Below are 15,078 nucleotides of genomic sequence, written 5' to 3'. Positions count from 1 at the left end.
AAGTTTTAATTTATATTTAAATAAATTCTTAATATAAATAATTTTCATTTAAAATAAAATTTTATTTAGATATAATAAACAAGTAAATACTTTTTAAATATAAAAATATAAAATTTTATTTAAAAATAAAATAATTCAAACATCTTTTTATATTTTAGCTTCTTGTTATGAGAGAAAAAAAAAATACAAATCTTGTGGCAAAAATTAGAGGGGCAAGATCATCCAAAAAAAATAAGAAGCGAAAAGCAACGGAAAGAAGTGAAACCCTTGAGAAGGAAAACCTCTAAAATCAAAGTCTCGCCAGAAATCTACAGGGAAATTAGAATACACAATGTCGAAACGCAATGTCTCTAATTCTGAATCAGAAGAAAGTGAAAGTGAAGAGAAGTTAAGCGAAGAAGAAGAAGAAGAAGAAGTAAACCCCAAGCAAAAACAGCAGGGTATATCAGAATACGAGAAGCAGAGATTATCGAGAATTGCAGAGAACAAAGCTAGAATGGAGGCTCTGGGTCTGTCCAAAATGGCTTCTTCTTTGATGGGTTCGTCGCGAAATTCAAGTCCGTATTCGAGTAAGCTTAAAGGGAAACGCAAGGTCGTTGAGGATGATGAAGATTACAGGCCCAATGATGAGGATGACAATGATGACGATGACGACGATGACAATGATGATAAACTTGATGGTGATGATGAGGAGGACTTTACGGGTAATAAAACGCCTCAGTCTCTGTATCGTAAAAACAAGGTGGGTACTCAGCTACAATTTAGTCCTTCTTTTTGGATAAAATAATTCACAGAAACAATTCGTTTAAAGAGCCTAAGATGTAAAATTTTTAAACAATAAGCCTGGTCAAATCATAAAAGCAATACAACATTCGATTAAGTTGTTAGGGAATGATACGCATTTTTAAGACTTGTATGCTGCTATCTGGTTGTTTCTTGCTTGTTTTGGTGAAATAAGATGATAAAAAGTTGGTTGTTTTATAGTGTAATAAGAACTGCTATCTTAATGTTTAAAAGATAATGAATCTCTTTTGGTTTTATGCTCTACTTCTTGCCTTGAGCCATCGAGTTATAGTTCGACTTTATACCTCTTTGATTTTCTTTTTCTCCAGGTGAAAAATAAAGTCTCAAAACCCAAGAAGAAAGCTCATGTTCAAAAACATTTGAGTAGTTCGGATTACGTTGATGATGATGATGAATTAATGAAGGTCCGTTTTAATGACTGATGGAGCAAATATTGTTTCCATTTCTAGGTTTTTGAGCTTGGTAGAGCATTTTGCCCAGCTTTTGGAACCTTGATCTTCCGTTATTCTAAATATTTAGTTTTTTTTTTCCAAGACTATTTGACTAAACTTTTGTGAGTGCAGGCAATTGCTCTGTCTCTGCAAGATTATGGAGAAGTTTCAGGTGCTGTACGTAATGATGTGCAGCATGCTACTTTGACCGAAAGAAAGGGGAATGCTCAATTGAAGAGGAAAAAATCGGTTTGTTTTGTTTCAGAATTCGTGTGTAGATTTCAAGGATTACTCTATTTGGCTCTCCTTCCCCCTTAATTTATATTCTCTTGGTTTTCTTTTCATTTGTGGGTCACAGTTCACCAGCCGTGTGCAGATGACTGAGGATGAAATGGTAGTGCATTTCTTTCAGTTTGATGGTAATTTCTGATCCTACTGCCATCTCTCTCTCTCTCTCTCTCTCTCTCTCTCTCTCTCTCTCTCTCTCCCTCTCGGAGGTGCACAACATCAACAAAGTAATCTTGCCATCGCAAACTTAGAAACTAGGAACCATTTGGTTTGCATTAGCATTACCCTTGAAGATATAAAAATCTATAGGCCAACAGAATCTTGTAGTGGAGGTTGAGATGCTATATTTTATTTTGTGTTTCCTGTTATTTATTTTGCTAATGAAAATAGTTCCTCAAATCTGTAAGGATTTGTTCTATCACAACAATATCTATTATGTAGCATTACATGTAACACTGTTTCTGTTATTGCTATTGTCGAAGATGATTTTGGTCAATGACTAAGAATTGTTGGCTACCAGAAGCTGGCAAAGGAAACATTTCTATGAGAGATTTACGAAGAGTAGCTATTGCACATGATTTTATGTGGACGGATAAGGAGTTGTCTGATATGATTTATTGCTTTGATAGCGACGGCGATGGGAAGGTCAGTTCATTATTTTAATTAGTAATCTTTTTCCACAACAAATTAATATCTATATGATCAATATTGATAAAAATGCATTGTAATGATCTAATCAATCACTCTCCTTTCTTTGTAGTTCACCTTCTCTTTTCTTCTTGATATTTATTATGTGAGTAAAAGAAAAACCTAGAATAAGTTAAATCTCTTTGTATGTTAGCTAGAATCGATACATTTTTTAAAGCATTGATCATCTTTGTGTTAGTTTTAGCAAAATCGGCAGGACTAGCAGTTAAGATACTTGTATTTTCATCCAAAAGTTACCGTTACCAAAGATGTAGGCCTTTCAATAATTTTCTCTTGAACCATTGTCATTAACACCACGATTCACATGTATTGCTTGCCTTCTTTCTTAACTTTGCCAACTAATTGTTCTTAAGCATGTCATTGAGCAGCCAACTAGCCAATGAGTCCCTCATTGCAGCTCATACACATCTATGACTTCAAAATGTATTTGAGTTTTGTTATTTAATTGCTCACTGGTTCCACTGCAGCTAAATCTTGATGATTTCCGGAAGATTGTCAGCAGATGCAACATGTTACGAACATCTGAAAACTCTTAAACGGATTCCAATGCTTATTCCATCATAAGTTGTTCCTTTCTGAACGGTTAAGAATGTTGTGATCAAGAATCACATTATAAATTTCAATACTCTCCTTTCTTTTATTCTATGAGTTATTAGATAAATGCTTTCATGTACAAATGTATGTTATAATTTGATTAAAAAAAAATGAAGACAATGTTTAAATGAGCCCCCAACTCAAATATCCAATAAAAAATTCTACTTGTAGCCAGCGGAGTTTGCCATGAATAACATTCTTTCCAATAGAAATAATAATATGGAATGCCTACAGTCAAATTGGAATTCAGAAGAATTAAGACTTATTCATCTTCGAAAGAAAGAGGGTCTGAGGGGCAAAACCTCTAATCCATACCCAAGATGTCACGCACATACATGTGATTACAATTCCAATCTCTCAAACCAAAATTCAAGGATAAATGCAGTTGCAAAATTGTTCCTAAAGAAGTTGGCCACAATAATGACCAAGTAATTCCCAGTTGAAAGATCTAATGTCAAAGCACAGTAATACAATGAACAAAAGTTGCTTCTTACCCGTCACACATTGGACTTGTTTTTCTAGCGTCGATACCAGACCAGTAAGTAGTACATTCAACAATAGCTACAACTCATCAGTCAAAACATTTGTTTTTCCAATTTTCTTCATTCCATTTTTCCAGCCATTAAGTTGTGTCAAAGAACGAAAGGGTAACTTGGCAGTCATGTTCTTTTCAAGAGGTATCCCAAAATGATGCCAACTAAGCCAACAAGAATTACATATACGAATGGAATAGCACTATGACCTCTTTTGGCTTCACGTCTCAAGAGTTCCTGCAAATTAATTTTCAATGTAAGGCTGCAATGAAGCTATTAACATGACCCTGGGGTACTCGTATTGATGTTAGAAGACGGGATAACAAATTGTCCACAGCATTCTCTCTTATTATTCTTTCTTAAACCCCATTTTCCTTCTAAACTCTCTCTAACCATCTGTAGAAGCTCTTTTTCATTCTCTGTTTCAACATAAGGACAATGACAAGTTATTGACAACTGGACAGTGACGATGGATGCATCATGATGCACTAATATAGCTAACGTACTAGATATTGGTCCTTAATTCCTTAACCTTTTAGTTATTAGTTGAGGACCACAAAGATTTAATTTCTAAGTACACTGCAAGAAACTCTTAGAAAATAGGGTGTAACTTACCAGTTCTTGCTGAAGCTTGTTATTATGCTGAATGGCAGAGTTTTTCTCCTCAGTTAGCTTGGTAATGAGAGACCTTGTCTGCAATTAAAATTATTTTTCAAAACAAAAATGCCACAGCAAGACATCAATCTTTAAAGCTTTTCTTTTTCTTTTTTTTTTTTTTTGGATAATTGTAAATTTTTAGAATAGCTTCAGTGATAGAGGAAAGAGGAACATTGACAGAATTAGCTTGCCCTCCATAAAGTATTGTATTCAATCTTGCAAGATTATTATCATATTAAATCATGTAAAAGAACCATTAACGTGAATGTGATGATAAAAGATTTTCTCACATCAAGTGCATTTGAAAAGACAACACCAAAGGTTGAATTTTAAAAGTGGTACCTAGCATAAGTGTTCAGCTTAAATGAAACAAACTTCTTCTATAAGTTTTTAGAGGAGGTTGTTGGCATTCATGCGTGCATACTAGTGTACTCCAGTATCAGAGTCCAGTACCCCAACGTGTGGTAGTCTGAGAAACTTTTTTTTTTTTTTTTTTTTTGGTTTTTCAATCTAGGAGAAGTGATCGTTAATTGCCATCAGGATAAAAAAACAACTATGAGATTATATCTAATCCAAGTGCTTAAATAAGGTAATGTCACCTAGCAGGGTCGTAACAGTGTTCAGAATCACCATCTAGATGAGGAATTTAAGGCACAACAGGATTGTCCATAATAATAGGAGACTTTTAATCATATCAAAAGAAAAGGAGACAAGAGTCCTTCCATATCCTTGTTGACAGTGTTCACATTTTTACATTCCTAAATAGCCCTAATGAACAGGTCTAAAGACACATCAAGAAGAAGGAATAAGCAATTGGGATAATATCACCATCCAAGTGACATGTTCAGCCCTACTATAGGAAGTTTAACATGAAAATAATTCACTTACTACTAGGGAATCACTCTCTCTACATAGAAGTTAATTAAAAGACAACAAAGTTACAAACAATGTGAACTAGTTAAGGTTGAAACAAGAAAAGAAGTGTCATTATGGCATCCAAGGGTATACCACTATGTCTGGCCTGCAAACACCAGCCTGATGCTAAGTTAGTAACTTTCATTAAAATTGACCATGACACCTAGCTATCTTGAAAGAAGATAATGACAACCAAATAGATTCCAACTTAAAAAGAAGGCATTCCTCCAAGTGAAGAAATGAACCCCATAATAAGTAAATGATAATGATAATCTACCTTGTAAATTAACACACTCAAAAACTCAAAATCAGTAAGGTCAACTAAATTATGCTTGATGACAGTTGATTTGGGAAAAAGACACAAGTCAAGAAAATTTCCACCCAAAGATGAAGTATGGAAGTATGGTTACCAGTATCATTAATGCATTCTTCAACTTGTATAATTTGAAAAATTAGTTATGCTATTTTCCTATATTATGCCATTTATGGAAACAAAAAATCCAACATATGAAGAACTGCTATCATGAATGGCATTCACTTGATTGGTTTAGATGGAATCTGCCCAATTTCCTTACAAGAGGCCATAAAGTTCCAAGGCCAGAGCTAAAAATACCAATAAGAGAGAGAGAGAGAGAGAGAGAAGTTACATCAGATGAGTAGTCTTGAGGTTCATGCCCCTCAACGTGAGCTCTTGGCACCTGCAGGCACGATCATATAGCCACCATACAACCCATTAACATTTCAATGGTACACACCGATCAACACTAAATATTGAATGTCAAACACAAAGACAAGGAATACTCACAGACGTATATTCTGCAGCATTCAAGCTACCATTGTCCGAGACTGAAGCCCTAGGTGAAGAGCCTTCCTCAGATCCTTCTCTAACAGGGGAAGGAGGCCGAGGAGGTGCAACATAAACAACCCTCAACTTGCACTCCTCAACATGATGCCCAGATTCCTTATTAAACTGACACATTCAGAAGCAAACAGTTAGAAAACAAAACCCATTTTTCAAATCAGATCCAATAGAGTTCTAAGTACCATCTCTGGAGTTATATCCTTTAGTGTAGCTCCAGGACTAGCAACCACACTCTGAAGTAAAAACTTATCCTTGCATTGCATATCAAGAGGTGCTTCCTTTTGAGCTTGCATGGTAACTGATTACATAAATAAACCAATAAGTAACCATGGAAAAAAGTAATTATAAAATTGAAAATAGAACTAATGATTGCCATGAAATTAACATGACAAGGAAAAAAAAAAAACTACAACATAATTAACTAAAATAATGACAGCTAAGTCCAAATTTTGTGTGCTATGAAATTAACATGACAAGAAAAAAAAAATACTACAACATGATTAACTAAAATAATGATAGCTAAGTCCAAATTTTCTGTGAGAGGGGGACAAGGAAAGAGACCAATAACGTTGCACGTAGACCTAGGCAGCACCACTCCAGTGTTAGGCCTTACAGAGAACTTCTTTGGGTTTGTCGTTTTGACCTGCAAAAAAACACACACATAAAAGATACATAGCCTATTAAGAATCAAAGTCTTCTCAGGTCACAACAAAATCCCAAATAAATTTACCCAGAAGAAGGGTTTTTTTTTTTTTTTTTAAACCAGAAACCTTTGCGGAACAAAAAACAAAGAAGTAACAGACATAACATAATTACCTTAAAAGCCACATAATTGTCGGTCTTGTTGGATAAGTTTAGAGAACACGAGATCTGCTTTCTCAACTCAACTAATTCAGGAACAACAAATGTTAAGAATTCGAAAAAAGTTGAAAAAGTGACCTATACCGATAAGATATGGATCTCGAAAGCAACGCCAAACTGTAAATTTTCTAAAAATAAAGGGTTTGGAAGATGTTTACAGGGAAACTGGAGCTCTTGAGGCTCGATGCTGAGAAGTTCGCCAGTGCTCATCGTGATTGGATCGGGAGAGATGGCCGCAGGAGATATAAGAGATTGGCGGGTTTCGGCCAGTTTTCGGAGAAGTGGTGCAATTTCTGGTTCTCCGGCCAGAGGCAAAGAGACAGAGAGAGAGGAAGGAATTGAGACAATGGCGACCGGCCTTCGATCGAGAGATCGAGAGAGAGAGAGAGCTGGAAAGCAAGAGCGTTGGACACTGATGTTTGTCTTGCTCTCGACTTGACTGCGGTTGTTTCCGGTTCCTTTTGGTACAGTATCATGCGGTTCCATTTAGGGCTATAATTGTCTTTTTGTCTCCCGATAATGATTTGGACCTACGAGTGGAGTGGAGTCGTTTGTTTCATAAAAAATAATTTACGATAAATAATTTTAAAAATTAGTTATATTTTTTAATTGAAATTTTTTTTTATTATTTACATAAGTTAATAAAACTATTTTTTGTTACTTAATTGTTTTTTAAAAAATTTACATTTTTTCAAATAATATTAATAAAATCATTAAAACATTAAAAATTATTTATGATTAAAATATATTGAAATTATTTATTATTAAAATTATTAATATTAAAAAATAATTATATTTTAATAATACTATTTAATATTAAAATATTATGTTAATATAAAAATATTTAAAATAAAAGTATTTATTATTCTTTATATTATTTATTAATATACTAATATATTATTCATTAATAATATATTATTTATTTTGTATTATAATATTATTTATTAATAGTATATTATCTATTAATATATTATAATATTCTTTATTAATATATGATTTATTAATATAATATTATTTATTATTATAATAATATAATTTATTAATATTAATATATTAGTATATATTTTATTTATATTAATATTTTTAATATATTATTTATTAATATTATGTCATTTATTAATATATTATATTAATAGTATATTATTTATTCATGAATATTATTTATTAATATATTGTAATATAATATTATTTATTTATATAATATTTTTTATAAATAAAATTATACTAAAAAATATTAATAAATAGTTATATTTATAAACAGTTCTTTTTATAAAAATTTTTTTTAAAGAAAATAAGTAAAATAATTTTAAAAAAATGACCTTAATTTTTATTGATTGGTAAGTTATTTTTGTTGATCAATAAATTTTTTATCAAATAAATACCTAAAATTGTAAAAAAAAATTTTCAAAAATATGTTTTGCAAAACAAATGAAACCTAAAAATTACTCACGAAACGAGAGGAAAAGGAATTGGGAAACCTAATTTTTCTTTTTCTTTTTTTTTTTAATTTTTCTATTGTTAAATCGAAAATCATTTTCCCAGGGGGAAAAAAAAATATTGCAACCCATATATAAAAACTAAAAGGGAAATTCAGAAATAAATTGACAGCAGTTACCGATTTGGCATCTAGAATTTATATTTTTTAGCACGGTTTTTCTGTTGTATATATAAAATATTTCTTCGTAATTTTTTTTACTACAAATTTAAAATTATTTAATCCCAAAATAATATCAATAATTTTTTATTATAATTTTACAATTATCAAATCACAAGATAACATGATATTTAGGCAAGATTCTATTAACACAATGTTTCCTCTCGTCATTTCAAGATCGAATCTCTCCCACAAAATTCCTGCCTTTTCTGTTGTCAAACAAAGGCATTCAAACATAACCAAGCTTATCATATCCTATATTCAAGCCACCTGAGACCCCAAATACACTCATTTCAAGTTTCAAACATACCAGAACATATTAATTTTCACCTCCATCTATCAAATGTGTCGCATACAAATGGTTGGCGACTTACATCTTCTGTCAAACCCTATTGAAACCTCTGCGCCATCATTTGTGACATTCAAATAAATAAACATTTCTATAAGCTATTCAATGTAAATAACATTTCTCACACGTATGTTGACTAGCTTAGTAAGAAAGGTACTATAAAAAGACGTGTAGAGATCTTTTATCTGATTTTTATACTCATACATCTGTTTATTAAGCCACAATTCTTTTTTCAGCTTTAACATACCAGTGGCTATTATATTAGGCATCGGCAGAAGCAGAGGACTGCTGTTGACGAGCTCGAGCAGTAAAACCAGCAAACCAAGCAACCCTCATGAGTTGCACACCAAGAATCAGAACCCACCAACAGACCAGGCCCCTGATAGTGTGCATCATCCATGCTGGTGCACTGAGTTCAGCCCCAAGTTTCAAACCCCTCATCAGCTGCAACACGCGGTAAGCCTCGTACACGACTGGGGTCACCAACCAAACTGGTGACTGCCAATGCCATGTCAACATCTCAGTCAGCATCTGTACTGACAGAAGCAGAACGTAGGGACCCAATAGAACTGCATATGGGATGAAAGTCAGCTGAGGTTGGAGGTAGCCCTTTTGGGATCCAAACAGTATCATCAAGGGGATCACAAGTCCGGTCAAAGTTGCAATTATATTCCAGAACTGGTAACTGAAAGGAGGCTTGCTCATGGAAGCTTGTCTCAGGTTCTTTGGCCGAGCACAATAATCTGCCATGAGGAGAAAAAGGGTTGCACCCAGATTGAAGATGCAATCAAGTCCAATCAAGGAAAGAAGGCTGACCACATTTGGGCCAAGGAATATGGTGGTTATTGGCAACCACAGAGTGGGTACCATGCCCGTGCTGAGGAGAAGAGAAGGGCCCAGCAGCCACATTGGCCATTTAAGAAACTGAAGCTGCACCACTGGTTGATTGGTTGTATCTGTGAGATCTTCAGCATCAGTTGCTGAAGCCTCATCTCTGTTGTCAGAATGCAGAGTTTCAAATAATTCAGATGATCTTTCCAAGAAGTTATCACCAGATTTTTCAGTTGGAGCATATGTCACAGGTGAAGGTTCCCACTGAGAAAACTTTGAGCAGCAAAAAGGGGACTGTCTGATGTGTATGTGAGTACGACAGAAGGCGAGCACATGTGGCACCTTTGAGGCCTTTAACAATTGCAGGCTTTTCAAATGAACCTGAGGAATTCTATTCATGGACATGGTATAAGGAGCTTGAGCCAGGGTGGCCATTGCTTGGTTCATAATTGATGTCTTCAGCAGCCTTGATAAGATGAAGTGGTTTTCATTCTCTGAAACATATATACGATGTTAATAGGAAAACTTCAGCCTGAAAGATTAAACATCGTAGAATTGCTCATTGCTGTTTCCTACTGAAATTCTCGTAGTAGAATCATAGAAATTTATGCATGAATTCATGTATTATGCTCCAATATCATGGTTTACTCTAACTCTTCCAAGAGTATTCCAAACTCAATGTTCAAGTAATTGCAAAGAAATAAATAATTATGTCAATAAAACACTATAGTTAGTTACACTCTCTCCACTCTCAAAAGTTCCTGATTGGATAAATACAGTGGAAGAAGCAATAAAAATAAAAGTTTGTATAGTAATTGTCCAAGTAGTTATAAACATGGCAATAATTAGAACCATCTATAATGAAGAAGCACCTTTCAGCATCTAAAAGTAGTGACAAGTATAACAAATTTGCATCTCCTCAACAAAGTAAAAGCTGAAACCTGGCAGCAATAAGTCCAAGAAGGCAATGCAATGTCTACTTACCCAAAACCAAGAGCAACAAGATGTTTTACCCAGATAGGGAATTTGTATCATAGATATTTTTTCCTTACAAAGACTAGAAAAAAAATATACATCCGATCCGAATCTCCGTAAAACTAAAGGCTAATTATAATATTTGAACTAGATTTTACTATTTACACTACAAAACCATATTCTTTGAATTGTTTCATTCATTTTCTTTCATGAACAACTGGTCCTCTATAAATTTCATAATACCAACATAAAGTTCTTCAAAATCTTAAGAATTAAACCCAAAAAGCACCCATATCTCCAAATGAAACAATCCCAATCACATCACAAAGTAAAATTTTGAGAGTTAAGAATTTGGATTAATATAATATAATAGATAATAAGAGTTGAGAAAAACCAAAAAGAGAATTTCACAAATTAGTGTTGGAACTTGTAAGTAATAAACTTTATTTTTGTGTATAATTCAATCAAATAAATTACATTAGGTACTTTCTGAAAAAATTTCTTCTCCATTAGAAGAAAAAAATATCACGATTTACCTCGTTGAATAGAAAATGGAATCCACAAATTTCCCTTAGCTCCTGGTGATATTCTTCCTCATTTCCCAGGGACGATGTTGCTTTGCTGAGATGAGGTAAAATCCTATAATAACACTTGTAAGCTCGCCTCTAATCAAGCTCTTCCTATGCTTCCTCTTAGAACATTTTTTCTGGCAGAAAAAAAAAAAAAGAAAATTTTAGTGGCAGTGTCAGAAATCAGAACAGATTGGATGTAAGGCCGGGCCATGGTTTTTAGTACACGGGCTACATGAACATCAAGCCCGACCAGACATGTTGGGAATTGAATTTTGATTTTTCATGAGTTGGGCTCGACTTTTATAGGATGCAACAAAAAATCAACACTCGCAGGCTTACAGGTGCCAGGTTTCGCTTTTAATTATGGGCTTAATTCAGAACCAGCCTGCCATTTTGAAAGAAATCTTCTGTAAAAAATGATGATCATTACCTATAAATTTATAATCCAATATTTAATTATTAGATGTAGAATCATTTGTATCCTTAACATAATTATATACAAAAATTCCTTTTTATGTTAAAATTATATCATATGTGTACTTTATTTAATAAAACTAACATTTTATTTTTATGTTAGATTTAAGCTACTATCACAAGAATGTGTGTCTTTTATCAAAGAAGCAATTTAGCAATTTTTAACATAAAATGAAATTAACAAGGTTGGAGAGAACTAAAATTGAAGGGAGGCTATCACTTGTAAATAATCAAGTTTCTTTAAGGAACCTAAAATTGAAGCAAAAATAAATTGTTTTATTATTTATGTTTGGGGTTTTTTATCTGTGAGTGAAAGATTATGAATAAAACCCTATGCAATTAGGTGTTTTCATGAACTGATCACAATTTATAAGGAACAAAAAAAATTGAAATTAAGCATATATTTTGAAAAAATATATATATAGAAATTGATGTAAGAAGGCAGTGATCAATCATCATAAACATATCAATCTGTTTATACCACCCAAAGCAAATGTATTGGTAACTGACTGCAGGATGCAGCATTTGTATCCTAAAAAAAGGAAAAAAACTTTATAAGAACATCATATATAATAAAAGTACGAGGTGTACTTATGTGTTCTGAATCCATGGCAACATGTTTCATAAATTCCTTTTCTGTTTTCTCATTAGGGAATGGGGATTGGAGACGTGAGGTGGAACGAGTGTATGAGATCGGAGTCGGGCAAGTTGAGAGGAGGCAGAGAAAAGTGGTCGTAAGTGGAGCTGCTTCTTCTAATTTCTTGCATGGTCAATAGAGCTGCAACTGTATTCCTAAATATCCCTTTCCCTTCTATCGTTATTGCCTCTCTTCGTTCCTTTGTCCTTTCTTCTTCCTCTGCTGGGAAGACTTCATCTATGGTGTTTTCACATTCCTTAACCAGCTTTGAAACAAGATCAGTTGTGAAAAATGGTTGCTGCAGCACTTTCTGGATAAAGGGCAAGCGCAATAATCCACCTGTTCGCTTGTCATATTTCTTCAATATCTTTGCCAAACCTACACAACTCAAAGCATTGCCTGGTAAATTAACCAACCAAAGAAAGACAAATGGCTGATTTTTACAGGATTAAGACATACGAAAATATTGAAGAAAGCTTCTTGTGACTTTCACTACCTGTGTAATTGATATTGCTGTAATTCTCTAACAGGACCATTTCGCCATGGAAATTGACAATGTGTTTTCTAACTTTCGCCATTTCATCTTTATACTCTGCTTCTGAAGGCCTACTTCCATTAGGGCCCCATGTATCTATCACTCTCTTAATCCTCTGTTGCAATTCCTGAATCCATAGACCCTTGCTTTAAAGTTCTACTAATGTTTTTTTCCAAGTGTCGAGCAATTGGAATTCTAGCAACAACCGTGAACCTTGTGATGTTCAGTTTTAAGTGATCAATGCATATATGTCTCTTTATAGTCGAGAAATGGCCCATTCTTATGACTGAATGTGAGAACGAGATTGGCCTCTCGCAGTTGGACCTTTTTTTACAAAGATTTGTGCATCGTTGAAGTTTGTTCCTCACTTATAAATATAATTATTTAAACAAAAATAAAGAAGTATTTTTAGAGATTCGAACTCTAAACTCGGATATCATATTAAATTAAATGATTAATTAACTAAATTAGAACTCTAAACACTTAAATACTAACAACCAATGTAAACTCGGATATCATATTAAATTCAAACTTTAAACATTTAAGTACTAACAACCGACGTAAAGAATAAATTTTGCGTAAACGGTACATATAATATTCTTCTTATATGTTACTTCAATTTAGATAATATGTTATTTTATATCGAAAAAAAAAGTTCTCTAAATAAATATTCGTTTTATGTGTCATTTCAATTTAGTTATTATCTTTTTTTATATAGAATCTTTTAATAAATATTCGTTTTATGTGTTATTTTAATTTATTTATTATATTTTTTTATATCGAATCTTTAAATAAATATTCATTTTATGTGTCATTTTAATTTAGTTACTCTCTTCTCTTACAAGAAAAAAAAGAAGGTTTTTCCCTTTTTTTTTTTTTTTTTTTTGTGAATGCTCTAGTTAAAAAAGTAAATAAAAATTGACTTCCTATTGGGATGCACAATTGCTAGTGGCCTAGATCAAGCTTTCTTGTAATTCTATCATACACCCAAAGGCGGAGGAAGGGTGAAAAATGCAATAAAAAAAGCATTAAACTTACTTACCTTATGCTTGATGATGAAGTCCTCCTCTTTTTCCATGAAAAAGGTATTAAACTTGTCGATCTCATTGTTCAACAAGTACAAAAATTCAGCCTCTGCCTTTCCATACTCCAGGGACGCCGGCGGAGCCGAAGAGATCAATCTGACAAGCTTCTTCAACTCTTTGTAAGTCAAAAATTTGTCCCGCCAAGCTGGTAACGTTTCCTGAATTTGCTGCTTCAATCTCTTCCCAAACTTCATTTTTGAGTAGCCTGTCCGAATTCCAACTGACCCAGAAAATTGAATGGCAGTGAAGATTTTGGAATAGTAAAAGAGAGCTCGGTAATGAAGGAGAAGAAATGGTAGATGAATTGGTTTTATTGGCAAAAGATTAGTAGAATATCAAAGAGCATATGCTTGGCGTGATGAAGTGGCAGTTAGAAAAAGTATAAAAGAGTCGTTGAGGTAAGAGAATTCCCAGCATATTCGATTATTGCAGTCATACTAAGAACATTGGACCAATGGCAATGCTCGACGATGTGATAATAGTTAAATTAACTTTTATAGAATATATAGTGAATTAAATGCAGGCATACATAGGTTTAAGGAAGGACTAAATTCACATGCTCGTGAGCATTTCTGTCAATCAGAGTGAATGATGCATGAAATGGGTCCCTAGGCTCCCACTTGCCTTGATTTGGGGCTGTGACACAAAAATGAGTGGATGGTTGTCACTGTAGCATAGGAAAATGAAAGAGAGACTTTGGAGTGGGGATGATTCTGAGAATGATTCCTTGGAATCTTCTACGGGGAATGGTACTAGTAACTCTGTCTGGTATTTCCATAAATAAGCATTCAAAATGTTCAAAACATAACAATTCTAAAAGAAGGAATATGTGATTTTTTGTCTCCTTGAAAATGTCGTTCTTTTTTTTTACACCAAATGCCAAAAGTTGGTCATACAAACAGCTGGAAGAGATTTTTTTTTTTCTTTTTATTGTTAAATTGTTTATTTTGGTGTTATTTAACCTCGTAGTATTGGAATTGAGTGCTATATTTTGTCCCCAAACTTTCTCGGAGGGGCAGTCAAAAAGTGAAAAGGGAAAATCAAAGATGTTGAACCGGGGGCCTGGGACCTATGAGTTTGGACTTTGGGCAGCAACTTTAGGAGGTGGCTTTCTCTTTCCTGCCCATAATCGGTATCCCCAATCACCCCAAGAAAAACAAGCAAAAGCTGCATACTAACTCTTGTGGTAGGCATCGGCCCGTGGGTTTGACTTGGTATGGGCTTGGCCGGGACATGAACAAGAATTCAAAAACAAAATAAATGTTACAAAGTCTATTAATTTCTTCTCAATACTAACAATAATAATCTTTCAA

At 33.5% G+C, this 15,078-nt stretch overlaps 4 protein-coding genes across 4 annotated transcripts; 1 reads left to right on the top strand and 3 right to left on the bottom strand.

Moving 5' to 3' along the window:
* Nucleotides 1-179: 179 nt before the first annotated feature.
* Nucleotides 180-2,999, top strand: LOC111304591 (uncharacterized). The gene is made up of 6 exons (XM_022901286.2): nt 180-742; nt 1,113-1,208; nt 1,368-1,484; nt 1,594-1,654; nt 2,044-2,168; nt 2,699-2,999. The coding sequence occupies exons 1-6, from the start codon at nt 332-334 to the stop codon at nt 2,765-2,767; spliced, it is 879 nt and encodes a 292-aa protein (XP_022757021.2). The 5' UTR covers nt 180-331; the 3' UTR covers nt 2,768-2,999.
* A 71-nt stretch (nt 3,000-3,070) lies between these two features.
* On the bottom strand, nt 3,071-7,163 carry LOC111304590 (vesicle-associated protein 1-2-like). Its single transcript, XM_022901282.2, has 8 exons — nt 6,812-7,163; nt 6,609-6,679; nt 6,354-6,435; nt 5,975-6,090; nt 5,736-5,900; nt 5,578-5,628; nt 3,974-4,051; nt 3,071-3,595 (listed from the first exon to the last, which is right to left on the bottom strand). The coding sequence occupies exons 1-8, from the start codon at nt 7,137-7,139 to the stop codon at nt 3,485-3,487; spliced, it is 1,002 nt and encodes a 333-aa protein (XP_022757017.1). The 5' UTR covers nt 7,140-7,163; the 3' UTR covers nt 3,071-3,484.
* A 1,380-nt stretch (nt 7,164-8,543) lies between these two features.
* On the bottom strand, nt 8,544-11,203 carry LOC111305849 (uncharacterized). Its single transcript, XM_089749788.1, has 2 exons — nt 10,999-11,203; nt 8,544-9,981 (listed from the first exon to the last, which is right to left on the bottom strand). The coding sequence occupies exon 2, from the start codon at nt 9,932-9,934 to the stop codon at nt 8,918-8,920; it is 1,017 nt and encodes a 338-aa protein (XP_089605914.1). The 5' UTR covers nt 9,935-9,981; nt 10,999-11,203; the 3' UTR covers nt 8,544-8,917.
* Nucleotides 11,204-11,956: 753 nt separating this feature from the next.
* On the bottom strand, nt 11,957-14,057 carry LOC111304588 (SPX domain-containing protein 3). Its single transcript, XM_022901281.2, has 3 exons — nt 13,723-14,057; nt 12,642-12,807; nt 11,957-12,523 (listed from the first exon to the last, which is right to left on the bottom strand). The coding sequence occupies exons 1-3, from the start codon at nt 13,957-13,959 to the stop codon at nt 12,156-12,158; spliced, it is 771 nt and encodes a 256-aa protein (XP_022757016.1). The 5' UTR covers nt 13,960-14,057; the 3' UTR covers nt 11,957-12,155.
* Between the last annotated feature and the right edge of the window lie 1,021 nt (nt 14,058-15,078).

The sequence above is a fragment of the Durio zibethinus genome, chromosome 21 (genome assembly GCF_047325235.1).
Source record: "Durio zibethinus cultivar Kanyao isolate XHJ-2024 chromosome 21, ASM4732523v1, whole genome shotgun sequence".
NCBI lineage: Eukaryota > Viridiplantae > Streptophyta > Magnoliopsida > Malvales > Malvaceae > Durio > Durio zibethinus.
Note: the sequence above shows the minus strand (reverse complement) of the source record. Positions and strands in the feature narration are given on the sequence as shown.